This window comes from Hesperophylax consimilis, unplaced genomic scaffold (assembly GCF_061612785.1).
Source record: "Hesperophylax consimilis isolate HC1 unplaced genomic scaffold, BYU_Hcon_1.0 scaffold_45, whole genome shotgun sequence".
Classification (NCBI taxonomy): Eukaryota; Metazoa; Arthropoda; class Insecta; order Trichoptera; family Limnephilidae; genus Hesperophylax; species Hesperophylax consimilis.
In genome coordinates, this window is record NW_028301275.1 from 199144 (window position 1) to 212844 (window position 13701).

The window sequence follows — 13701 nt, forward strand, 5'->3', positions numbered from 1 at the left end:
TTTAAAGTTCTACAGAAAAACAAGTTACATGTTTCCCCATTGAACTAACTTTGACATGTCACAACTGCAGCTAATTACAGTTCAACAATGAAACAAGTTAGATGTTTCTATCACATTACCACTATCGAAAAATTTGTCATTATATTCAAACCATCGCCATCGCGGAAGATTTTTGCAATAACATATGGTCTGGGTTTATAACACCCCACATCTCTAATGCCGGGTTAAAGTTTATCACATAATGTAAAAAAAATCGCTGTATAAATAATTGGTTGACTTTCCAGTAATTCACTTTCATTTGCACCATCAACTCGTCGTGTCACTGACTTCTCCTTGTCAGTGAAATACAAGCGAACTATAAAATGTGTCGCAGTGCATTGTTCGTACTGGGATTTCTATGCATATCTTGTATAGATGGTAAGTAGCCACATAAGGATTTCTAGAATCTTGTCATACGAGAAGCATAATTAAATAATTTTACACTTCATCACAGCGCTACTTTTCAGGATAGCGTTTTGCCTCCTCCGCAAATATTCTTAACTGACCAGGGGTCTCTAATCATTATTTTTCAATTCAAAAACCTTCTACTCTTGCTTCAATCGACTTCCACGCAGTTTTCCTACCTTTTATACCATTTGCCGCTAATCACTTCAACCGGAGCACCCACTTCTGCCATCTGCCATTAATTCCAAGTGCAAAATTGACAGTTTAAAACAAACCTCATACAATTTCACTGTATCCAAAAGATATTTTCAACATCGTGTTTTATTAAAGTCGCATCAGCGGAGCAGGCTGAACCATTTTTCAGAGATGACTATTTCTACTCCACCGAATTTAAATCGTTCTACAAAGAACACAAAGCGGCGCTGGGCTGGAGAGAGGCGGTGTCCATGTGTTCCTTGGAAAGCGCTGAGCTCGTGGTGCCAACATCTGAGGACGAGATTGGCGCCCTGCTAATCTACATGGCCAGCACCACCACCAATGTGTGGATTGGGGTACATGACTTATTCCAACAACAGAACTACGTGGCAATCAATGGTATGTAACCATGTTTTAAATGTGTAAAGTTTAGCATATACATGTAGCCACTTATATTGAGTTCCTCTAAAATATCTTCTTCTCAAGTTGGATATCTTAGATCAGCAACATGGAGGTTGGCACACGTCTAATATTGTTATTTTCATCAGTACTAAACACGCCAGTTCATTTTATTCTTTTAGAAATGTTTCAAAATACTGTTTTTTATTATTATTTATTTATATTGCCTGTCTTGATGATGACACACACGGGTAGTGTAGAAAGTATTTGGCGTATTACGTTAAGAATATTTGCTTTTTTTTTTAAATAAAACCATGAAAAGTAAATATTTTTCAATTATTTTTTTTATCATTCCATCGTAATTTTTTTTTCTATAAGTATTTAGACTTTAAAACTTAAAGAATTGAAAATAATTATAAAATGCGTACGTATTTAAACAAAAGCGGGTGAATGTAAAACATAGAAATTCTGAAAAAAATATTTCCCAGAGCACGCAAATTCTAACTTTTAAAAAGGTTTTTAAATATCGGAAAAATGTAAAATATATTTTTTTTTGTAAAAATAATTGATTTCACCCATCCAAATAAAATAGTAGAAGACATTTAATTACTGACTATTTTCGTTCTCAACTCTTTGTAGGCATTCCAACATCAGAGTTATACTTGAACCATCCAGAGCCCAACCCGGGCGATGGACGCGACTGTGTGCGAATGCTGCGAAACGGACAATACGCCGACGGGCCCTGTGAGGCGGCCAGCCTCTTTATCTGTAAGAAATCCCTCAGCACTCTGACAGCTAATGTGGATTGTGGAACCTACGATACGGGTATGGAAAACAACTCCATTAATGTAATTTGTTAGTGAACACTTAAATGATTAATTCCGGTACGAGAACACAACTTCTAGTTTTAAGAAGAAGCTACAAGCCAAAACTGTGTATATTCTTGGTATACCTTATTTTGTAGGTAATAGGCATTAAAATCGCTTGACAAACGGAGTCTAGAAACGTTCGATTTCAAGCATAAATCTGGTTTTTATTTATTTTGTAAATAATTTTATAAGAAAGCAAAAAAATTAATGAAGTTGTAATGGTTCCATCCTTCTACATTTATACCTATATTGAAATAATGGTTATTTCTCCTGTCTGATCTGCAAAATGTTGTAACATCCTGGTCATTGCCCTTCGATTTTCCTAAGCTGTTGGTGGCGCCCTTAAAGGACTACCTTAAGAAGAAGCCCTAGCTAAGTCTTTCGACCCCCGTATGGAACATACGGCAGAAGATCTTAAGATTTAATTCGCAATAATGCCCCTTTTTCAGCGTTGTGTTTCTTTTTTGGTTTTGAAATTCATATGAGATATGAACGGGCTATTAATGCATATATTTGTGGTAATCCTGGTTCGTTTAAATTAGAGTGAATGATCCCGTTATCATTGAAATTTTTTTAAACTTTCTTATAAGACCGCGTGTTTAGCCTACTCCTGTCACCTGCAGTACGCCTAACTCTTATACAGTGGTAATCGCTTGTAAACCTTTCCTTTTAAGCTCTTTCCTACCTTTTAATAAATCCGAGGACATGAAATAGTTTCGTTATTGCATAAATTAGTATAGTATGGTATTGACATGCATAGTGCGACGGTTTTCGTCATCTCAGCTCCGGGGTCGCCTTCATTCTGTTTTACATATATTAATTTTGTTTTTCGACACTTAATCTTTTATAGGGAAGGGACGAGAGGGGGGGGGGGAGAGGAAGGGTAAACTATATGATCGAAATGTTTTTTTTTGCAAATTACGTTGGCTCCTCCGCTGACCAAATACGAGAACGGTGGATGGTGATCAGAAATCAAACGCTGACTCCGACGTGGCTAGACTATACCCCATAGCTGGCGACCCACTTCATAAAGGTACCCTGACCTATCGGATCCATTCACGTCCAAGAGAAAGCGAATTAAGTCATCACGCCACTTCCGAAATCGCTCCAACGCCCATTCCTCCGGACGAACTACTTTACTGAGTCTAGATGGGGAAGGTAATTGCATCCCATATCATGATACTAACGCGAAAAGTGTGTCGTGTAGGTTTTGCCTGATGAAGCTCAATCTCCCACGTGCCGTCAGACCTACAGTTCACCTCAAAGAAGCTGCTTTAATTCCGCCAAGGGAGCGTTCCAGTTGGCTTACATCAGCCTCTCGGTCGACACCATTGGATAATGTGATAGCGCTGCGGACTTATCCCCACGTATCTCACGACGTCGCCCTCCCACGTGGATTTTCACAGACGTCCAAAGTGCCTTCAGACTACACGCCCCAACTGCAGGCCATGTTCCCGTTCATTACCAATTGGCATCACTATTTCCATTCCACTTTCGTGCCCAATAACTCCACACGGCTCCGTCAGAGGGTGTAGTCCCCCAGCGCTCCGTTGGCCCGATCCGCCCACGCTGGCAACCCCTCTCACGTGATAGCGTGAGAAAAAAAATCCTTCTGTCTAGTCCGTATTTGTGTGATACGGATTTGCAGCGACACTATCAGACATTACCCAACTATGAAGTTTAGTCGAGGGGTAAATTTGGGGATGGGGTAAGGCTTGAGGGTAATTATATTGATATTGTCGGGGAATCCTGAAAATTGACATGTTGGTTTTATGTACATATTAAAGTGGATTAGTAGTAACTGTCAGTCGGCAAATATCAGCATCACGCGTTCCAAGTCCATCTGGGAATTTGGTTGAATTGAATTGGAAATAAAAACACTTACCCAGCCCCTGTCCGCTAAATAACAACATCCAGGTCGGGTTTTACACAACCGTTGCCATTTTGGGGGGGGTGTTCGCGAATATCACTAGATTTTCCCTGAGCTTGTACATAATATTTTTACCTCTACCTGATACATCCTCAACCTTATCTTCCTAATTTTGCTTGTGTTACCCTCTCTACCGGCCGTAATGAATGTGCTTCGATATCCCCTCCCTAACCTAGTAGTTATTGAAAAATTTCGTTGTAACACGGCTTTGATCGAGACCATCGCGCGAATAGCAAGATACTTAGGTATATAGATTTCCAATTATAAATTTAACTTTTAGTCCGAGGCTTCATCAAAGTGAATCGAGAGATTTTAACTCTGGCGTTCTATTTTATTCGAGAAGAAATTTAGCGTTTATTAATTTTAATTACAACTCATTTATAATCCGTGACTTTATTTAAAACATAAAATCGCGTTCAACTTTATTCGAGAAGGAATTTTTAGCGTTTATTAATTTTAATTAAAACTCGTTTATAATCCGTGACTTTATTTAAAACATAAAATCGCGTTCAACTTTATTCGAGAAGGAATTTTTAGCGTTTATTAATTTTAATTAAAACTCGTTTATAATCCGTGACTTTATTTGAAACATAAAACTCGCGCTCTTCTTTACTCGAGAAGGAAATTTTAGCGTTTATTAGTTTTAGTTACGATTCATTTAGACCAATCAAACTTTTCAACCTGAATTTATTATTACGTCAAGGACACTGAGTCTAATTTCTTTAAACACTGAATTGAACTGTATGTTTTTGACCAGAAAATCTCTGAAGTCCAGAATTATTTACCAAAGTGATAATTCCTCGTAACGCGGCGCGTATACTTCCTTAAAGGTCCTCGGCGACTTGTGACGAACTCCCCGATTTGTCCCCGCGCTCGATGTTTTATAATAGTAATTAACTACGCTTGTCATTTCAATCCAGCCTTTATCGAAGCGTTACGGCCCTATCTTCTTTGCCCAATATCCCCTGTGTCACTTAAAACTTACCGGGTCTATACTTCTGCGTTTCTCAAAAAAAAATGGGCATTTGCTGTCTCACAACACAGGCCCGTACTGGTGAAATTCTGAAGTTTGCCTCATCTGGCAGGTGTCTTCGAATCCGTCAAAATTGACCTGTTTTTCTAATTTAAATTTTTTCGCGTTCCTATTTGGTCCGTGATGTGTGTTCTGATGACCTTTCCTTTAGTGCGCTAAGACATCCTCTTACGCGTAACTAGTCAAAATTTTCCTCTTAACTTTCCGTTTTCGTGGATATTTTTTTACAGCCTACTTTCAGTCTTCTTTCTTCCGTGTGAAAATAGAACTCGCAATTCGCCTTTTGTCGAATTAAATGGTGTACACATCCGTCCCTCCCTTTACCTCCCGAATCGATCACTTCTGATAAACATTCCCATTCCTCCGTATGATAAATCCCTTGCGTAAGGTCGTCTCTTACATTGCACATTTATTCACCTTCCCTTTTCGTAGTTTAGTATAACAATCACACTTTTCACTGATTATTCCAACCTCCTAAGGTCTTTTCGGTACTTGTTCTAGTTGAAATGTCCCAGTACACATCATGTCGCTTACCCCTTGCCTTCTGTCCGAGACCGCATCGGTTTGATAGCCTGCTTATCTCTCCGGCCATTTTTATTCCAAGAATTATTACTGGATTTTCACGATTCCTCTCTGCAATTATGGGTGTTGGCCCTAATGATCCTGTCACACGCCTATCTTTTGTCTTTGTCTCTCCTCTCACCTCACATTAATCAGAGGTTTCAAGTACCCGTCATAACAAACTCGTATGTACTCGGTCGTAATTCCTCTGCCAAACGTTTATACATTAATTTTAATGTATTTTCGTCTTCCATAAGCCACGTATAAAATTAAGTACTTTCGATAACGGTTATTACCGACTAGATGACGCAAAACCATGTTCGAATTTTTCCCAAAATCAACACTTTTCAAGTGTCTGAAATCGACAACCCCTTTAGTTCTTTTAAGCTCGAGTAACAGAACTGTTGCCACCAAATCTCGCTTCGTCCGAGTGATGTTATGCCAAAAAAAAAGGTTTTGAACCCCTAAGATGTCAAGTGATTCAACCTTGACTCTAGCCCCGTTCGTTCACCTATTCATTTTGTGGGAATATTTCCAAGGTCGATGCTATATAAATCAAAGCCTAAACACACCCCTTTTCACGTAATTCCCTTTGTTCTGTCAGAAAGTCGCGCCCCCTCCTTCTCTATCTGACCATGATTGGCCGATCCAATCATTCCGTCGCAACCCTAAAGGAAACTCCCCCACCTTTGTATGCAGTTCCCTGTAATTCATATGCGACTGTGCCGATAGGTGGCTCTACTATGATGGTTTATATCATTTACCTCGGGAGAGACCCTGATTCATCACAAAGTGAAACTGTCACAGATACTCTTAGCTATAATACTGTATTTTTTAAAAGTTATTTCCTTTACGCGTTCATACATTTCTATTGAAAAAAAAACTTTTAGTAGTTTACATTTATATTTTTTATTGGGTAATTTACTATTTTATTTGTATTCTACTCAAGCGAAACGATAGGAAAACCTTCAATTTATCTAAAGCATATTTTTTGGTATTTATAATATTCACCAATTCGTTTTAAAGATTAATCAAAATAGTGATTTAGCATTAAGCTTCGCCTTAATTGGATACACGGACACAATCACTACAACTTTTGGTTTATCTCTTCAGTGACTAAAGCACAACGATAGAGAGATGTAAAATTTGCCCCGATTAGAACCATCGACTCAACAGAACAATTTGTTTTCCTTGTATTCCACGGGAATTTAATATTATGTAAGAACTTTTCATGAATAACATAATCTATTCAATATAACTAACACGATGTTTAAATTTTTTTCCAGAATATAAAAAATTTCCTGCAATGGACGATCGTTGTTTCAAATTCCATCGTACGCCAAAGTCGTGGTACGATGCCTTTGAAGTCTGTTCGGCCGAACAAGGTCATCTCGTGGTCCTCAACAGTGCGGAGGAGGCTCAACACTGCTTGGACGCGTTTAATGAATATGCCGGAAGCTCACTGGATACCAACTTTGACAGGAGTCATATTTGGCTCGGGTTTCATGACTTGATTCTTCCAGGACAATATGAAACCATCCACGGTATGTTTCGAGGTTTACTTATTAAACCTTATTATTTTTTTTCCAGCCCTTGCTTACATTATTTCGTTTATTATTATCGGTTATTATCTGTCGTGATTAATCCTCATTATTTCTTGAGCCTTCTGGTTGTGGGCGTTTTTATTTTATTTACAGTGTTGCTAATTCAGCATTAAATCACGTTAAATTACATTTTTACAAGCTCCCCGTAGATATAAATAATTTGAATGTCTATGATGCTCATCCATTCGAAGGCGCCAGTTCTTTCCGGAAAATCAGCCCGGTACAAGCCGTCCAGGGCCCGAGCAATCGCAGTATTTACCCAATATATAGCCCTTAAGATATAAATAAATACTCAATGTAGGAGGCCCGTACAGCAAATAGGTGTAATATCTTTGGGGATGCTATGAAGACACGGTACTCGGGAAATAATGTATCAATGGTTCTGTAGGGCCCCAACCTTGGAGGGGCCCCAACCTTGGAGGGGGCCCCGGCTAGGTGCCAAAAATGATACACATTGAGGACACGGGAATTAAAAAAAAATCAAGTTTTTATGTAAATAGAAAATATTGCTTGCGACATAATGAAGAAGTTAGCTAGCATTTGATTGAACACGCGACGCCTGTGTGGGAGCCCAACGAATCTGCCCACTCGGCCACTACCGGGCTAAGCCGACATGTTTTAAAGGTTTCCGTTTTACAAAATATTTAAAAAATTTCCATTTAAGAAAATGATAAAGGGTTTCCGTCTATATATTGTTGGAAAACTGACTTTCCGAACCGTCTTTGTGAACGTGTTAATTAATATTCCATCCCTTCAAGAAACATTTGTACCTGCGACGCTTTTGTGTGTCTTTCTGGCAGTTATAACTAGCTTTCCACTCCATTCCCACTCGTCACTTACTTCAGTTGGGGATTTCATAGATCGACAGGCTTCAAGATTATTGAGGAATTGGAACTAAATTGCGGCAGTTTTTGCCCCTTCCGAAGATTGGCTGTACCCATTTAATTGATTCCGGACTACGGATTCTTGGAATCCATTCAGAACTCCATGCAATTGAAATCCACAGGGAAGCAACTATGAATTGAAATGACAGTTATTTAACCTCTGTTTGTGTTTCAAGTATCTTGTTCATATTGTAGGACAGAAGCTAGAGAAAGCGGGCTACAGCGAATGGCAGGACGGGCAGCCCGACAACATCAATAACGAAGAACACTGTGGCACTCTGATGGTAGGCTTGGGTAGAAAGCTGAACGAAAAATCCTGTGAGACACGGCTCCTGTTCATGTGCGAGAGGAACATTTCACACGATAAGAAAGGTCTCATCAATCCAGTTTATAGTTGTCCTTCAGGTAAGCATAACATTATAGAACCAACTCAATTTCAAGATTAATTGCAAAAAAATGCAGTTACATTTTAAATACAACTTTCTAAAGAAGCAAACTTGTATCCTAAGTAATACTTACTTTATAACATGTCACTAAAACTCAAGCAATCTATTCATTTAAAATATAATACAACCATAGACATAGTGAATACAACAATGTTTTATTTAATGATTTCAAGGATTTTCCTTCCTCTCCAAAGAAGACAATATGGTTGAGTGTGAAAATGATTGCTTTTATTCTCACATTGTGTTCATTGTGTAATTTAGACCAATTAAATATTTTATTATTAAGTTTTTTTAACGATAATTGATAAAATTTACTTATTGCAACAGTTGTCTGCGTTGTTACACTTCCGTTTATTTTTACTTTTCTTTGCAGGATATAAAAATTATCCAGCGATGCCAAACATCTGCTTTAAACTTCATTCCACAGCTAAATCCTGGATCAACGCATTTAGAGTGTGTGCAGCTGAACAAGCCCACCTTATAATACTGGACAGCGCTGAGAAAGCCAAACTTGGCGTAGACATATTTATGAAATATACCCGTGCTAAAGCACAGATGTGTGTCTTTTATACAAACGGTTTTATGGTGGCCGTCAATAATTGGTTAACAAAGGAATACAGGACAATCGATGGTGAGGGCAACACTATTCTTTGGTATTTTATAAGTGAATGTACAGGTAAACCATTTTAAAGAAACCCTTGCTTGTGTAGTGATGAACCCCCCCCCCCCCCCCCCTGAATAAAAATAATATTTAAAAAAAATCATATATTTTTTTTTTAATTTTAGACACATCTTTGATACTTGATATTTTACTTCATTAAAAATAGACTTGATACTACACAATATCCAAAATGGAAAGCAGATATATATTTTAGACACATAAAGGTTTACTTGGTATTCTCCACAGTGAAAACTAATTTCGTTAGATAGTGTATTCAGAATTTGTTCAGACCATAAATCTCGTTGTTTACACTACCCACCTGCAACCACTACACTGTGATTAAATCGAATATAACCCATTCAATAATTATAATTGAACTGTTTTGTCTTTAATAATCGGTTACTCTGGAATTTTTACCTTACCTACTAGTAATCACCCCCCTAAGCGTTTCAATCTTTTATTTCTCTAAAATTTATGACATTATATTTTAAAAAAATTCTGACAGAGAAACTCGCTTTCGAAAGACGTCAATACTTTATGATTAAATGGTGTATACAAAGTTATTTATTTAATTTAAATTAAAATGATGTTACAAAGTAATGACGCAATTATTGAATAAGTAATAAATGAAATTAACTGCAGTTATTATATGAAATAAATGTAGGTACTATTTTTTTTTTATTTAACGGCAATATAAAGTAAAGTAAAAAAGAAACAATATTAAGTAAAATAAAGATATAAAGTGATGTAGTTTGTTCTCAGTCCTCCTCACTAGGTATTCCTGTTCCGAGGCGGACTGTATGTTGTTGTATTTGTGTTGATCATGATTTCCTCATCTTCTAATTTGTTGATTCCCACAAAATATAAAATAAATTAAGCAAAAAGTAGTTATGTTTGTTGTTTGTAGGTTGCGTTGGGGTTACTTCATAAATTTAATGATTTCCTCATCTTCATGTTTAGTTAGCCATAATTTGTCTTTTTTAAAATTTTCTATATCCATGGTGTTTTTAATTTCAATAGGAAGGACATTATATAATTTAATAGCATGGAAATAGTGGTTTTTCTGGCCGAAAGATGTATTTAATTTTGGAATGTTTAGTAGATTTGAGGATTTCGTCCTTGTAGGTGTGTTGTTCAGCAAGGTATTCATATTTTTCTTTAAAATTGAGTAGTGCATTTTTGAGTACAGTTTTATAATGCTGACCACTTATTTTTTTTTAAATTTATTTTGATGGAGTCCTTATGGGTACTTTCAGGATTATTAATATTATTATTATTATTATTAAAATTAAAATTTGGAGTGAGCGTTTTTGACTCCAGTCCCCGGGGAGGAAGGTTTAATCATCGGCCAAACCATTGTTTTTTTTAGATTTTAAAAGTGTTGACATCTGTATTTTTCAGGAAGGACTCTCCTGGATGCAGGCTACAACCACTGGGCCCCCGGGAGTCCCTCCAACGGATCGCATCAATGCGGGGCGCTCTTGCAGCACAATGACACCTCGCGCGGGTCCTTCCAGTTGAACGTTGTACCATGTGTGTCATTGGAACTATTTTTCATTTGCGAGCAGTACATATGAAATCCGAAGGAGGACTTCTGCGCTATCAAATCATGTTCAGGCAATGGTATGAATAAACTTCCATTTGATATTATCAAAGCACATCATTTATCATGTCCCATTACGTAACCTCCCATGTTTCACCTTGTTCTTTATACTCTAGCTCTGTCGCTTTACCGAACTTAAACTACGTTGTAATAGGGTGTTTGTTGACGTCTCCTGGTTCCACAACGTGGTACCTCAGATACAGACTAATCGGAATATTCACACCAAAGACCATTCGGCATTTCTTCGCACTCTTCACATCCAAACAGCTATCCACTTTTTAATTTTAAATGGTCCAAACTGTATATTTGTTACTAAGTGTAAATATATGTGTACTGTTTCCAGGGACACTGTAGGGTCTAGAGTCACTCATTATAATTTAATGTAACTTCGTTCCATTAGAAAAAATCTTATTAAACGAAGACGTAGGAGGTAAACACTCAGTTACCTTATACCGTCGTTGGGAAAGTGGTGACGCTCCTGCTATGCTCCCAGTGAGACTATGACATCCCCGACTGGGGTATGTTGTGAGGTTGAAGGAAGTACGGATGGGAAGGAGATGGGGAAGAGGAAGGTGGGGGAGTACCTGGCTATTCAGATATGGTCACCTAACGCGGCTAAAGCCATTTCAAGTAACGTTTCAATTCTGAATGGTGTTCTTACACCAGGGCGATACTGAGAGTACCTTTCACTCTGGAACGTGCCGCACGTATACTGTATATTATTTTTAATGAATAAATTGTGAAATAACACAAATTCATCAAATAACACAAATTCATCAAATAAGACAAAACTTACTTGCGCACGCAGGGATTGGAACCCGCGACTTTCGAATTGCTATTCAAGTGCCTTACCCCTCGGCCATGGAGGTCCTCCAAGAAGCCATTTGCTCCCAACAGCTGCAAGTATCTCCAACGGAGGCAGGTTCCTTGTTAAGTCCAACTAACTCCTAATTTCCCATCACCATCGGTCAGTTCAAAATTTGAAGTTTAATTTGCAGATGTCTATTATCTGTTACAGGATATAAACACTATTCATCGATGCCAGAGAGTTGTTATAAACTGCACACCAACAGCTCCAACTGGAACAACGCGTTGAAAGTGTGTGAAGCTGAACAAGCTCACCTCATTGTTCTGAACAGTGTTGAAGAAGTCCAACTCTCCGCGGATATATTCCTAGAGCATGCTAATACAACGACAGACAGCATTAATAAGAACTATTTCCATGTGGGCGTTACTAACTTAGTGACTAAAGGAGAATTTAGAACAATCGATGGTAATAACAACAGTGTAATATCTCTATATGTACTCATTGTGAAAGTATTTACTTTCTTATGTGTTTTAATACCTTACAATAGGTACTTTAATTATATTCGTTTGATGGTTTTTGGAAAAAATAAATATCTCCAGATGTACAGGGTGTCCGGGGGTAAAGTGCGCTAACTTCATGAGATGATTCTAGATGATGATGTAAGTAAAAAAGATAAATAACTTTTTTAAAATTCTAATGTTTTTTTCCGTAGAAGAACACTTATTTTTCCGTAAAAAAATTCAAATTTTTCACCTTTCCAACCTTAAAACGTTGTAATTTCGAAAAAAGTTAAGTGTCTTTTTTACTTCTACTATCATGCAGAATCACATCCCAAAGTACATCCCCGTATACTCCCGAACACCCTGTATTATGCCAAACAAACGTTCATAATTATTGTCAATAATGCTGGAGAAAAACACCTATTGATAGATTCCGGAACAAACGTTCATCATTATTGTTAATGATTCTAGAAAACTTGTAGTAAACGTGGACATTAGACGAATATAGATGAAGTAATGGGCCTGCTTTGGTAACCGGGGAGTGTTTCAAAGGAGCCAATTAACATAGGTTTATTTCTTTTACAAATACAAATCTTTAACAGTTACAAATAACGCATCAATAAATAAATGTTATAGAGTAGAGGTTATGTTGAATGGTTTTATGCAATGTATCGGTAAATTAATAGTCAATTACCACCAGTGTTGCCAACTCAGCTCCAAATCTAGCTTTGTAATATATATTTTAGATTCTTAGCTCCCTTTTGAGGATTTTAGGTTTTTTTTTAAATTGTTCAAATAAATAATAACCATTAAAAATATGTACCTACCGGTTCCATTGCTCTGAAATAATAACATTTTCTTTTTAAAGAATCGTAGTAGCTCGGGTGACATCTAGTTTAAAAATCGAGTTGGCAACACTGGTTACAAAACTTACAAATAATAATAACCACATAAACATAATCATGATTTATTTTGGGGGTACTATGCCATGTTGCGCTGCCTCCGTATTTAGCCTAAAACCTACATATCTCGCAACAGGATTAAGCATGTGACAGACCAGGCTTGGCCTGTTTCAGCGTATCGCTCGCCATACATTACTAATGGCAGTGTATGGCGTGCGATATGTTGAAATAGACCAATTCATGATGCGTATAGAGTTATATTATTGTTAAAGTTGGATTACCATGAAAGCACTTTTTTAAAGGACATGCCTTATTCGCATCTCGTAGTATTTTCTGTAAGATTTTTATGATTGTTTTTTGCAGGTAAAACTCTCTCTGAGGCGGGCTACAGCGACTGGCTCCCCAATGAACCCTCCCCTACGGGTTATCCCTGCGGGGCCCTCCGACAAAAATCTGGCGCCAAGCGCGGACTCTTCCAGCTATATAGTTTTACATGTGAATACGTAATTTTATTCATCTGCGAGAAAAATTCTACCCAAAGTTATCGATAATGTTGCAAGCAAATAAATAAATCAACTATAATACTATTTTCTTATTTCGATACCAGCTTGCAATTTCACATTTGACCAATTTTCCTCGCTTAGTATATATAATAATTGTTTAAATTAGGCTTAAGAACAAAAGGGTAGATTCCTCTTATAAAACACTTTGTGGAAGTTGAAATTACACCGAATTTATTGTTGTTTTTTCCAAAGTTTATATTGCTACCGACACTCTGTGGAGATCACTCCACCAACGGAGAGCGAAATATCATTGTCACTTTGGGTTCCTTTAGCTAGAAACTATCGAAGAGAAGTGAGTT

General features: G+C 37.4%; 1 protein-coding gene across 4 annotated transcripts; it reads left to right on the top strand.

Moving 5' to 3' along the window:
* Nucleotides 1-303: 303 nt before the first annotated feature.
* Nucleotides 304-13407, top strand: LOC149408896 (secretory phospholipase A2 receptor-like). 4 transcript variants are annotated; one of them, XM_089650320.1, is made up of 9 exons: nucleotides 304-417; nucleotides 775-1038; nucleotides 1678-1863; nucleotides 6718-6975; nucleotides 8115-8324; nucleotides 8739-8996; nucleotides 10428-10649; nucleotides 11648-11902; nucleotides 13203-13407. In XM_089650320.1, the coding sequence occupies exons 1-7, from the start codon at nucleotides 363-365 to the stop codon at nucleotides 10601-10603; spliced, it is 1407 nt and encodes a 468-aa protein (XP_089506446.1). In that variant the 5' UTR covers nucleotides 304-362; the 3' UTR covers nucleotides 10604-10649; nucleotides 11648-11902; nucleotides 13203-13407. The 4 variants fall into 4 exon arrangements, with proteins under 4 accessions (XP_089506446.1, XP_089506448.1, XP_089506450.1 ...); XM_089650322.1 differs by having other exon boundaries at nucleotides 8793-8996; XM_089650324.1 differs by having other exon boundaries at nucleotides 305-417; nucleotides 792-1038.
* Nucleotides 13408-13701: the final 294 nt, after the last annotated feature.

Excerpts from the sequence above, each read along its gene's own strand:
- LOC149408896 (XM_089650320.1), top strand. The coding sequence starts at position 363 with ATGTGTCGCAGTGCATTGTTCGTACTGGGATTTCTATGCATATCTTGT. Across the intron at positions 1,039-1,677 it reads GAACTACGTGGCAATCAATG|GCATTCCAACATCAGAGTTA; the intron begins GTATGTAACCAT and ends AACTCTTTGTAG. Across the intron at positions 1,864-6,717 it reads TTGTGGAACCTACGATACGG|AATATAAAAAATTTCCTGCA; the intron begins GTATGGAAAACA and ends ATTTTTTTCCAG.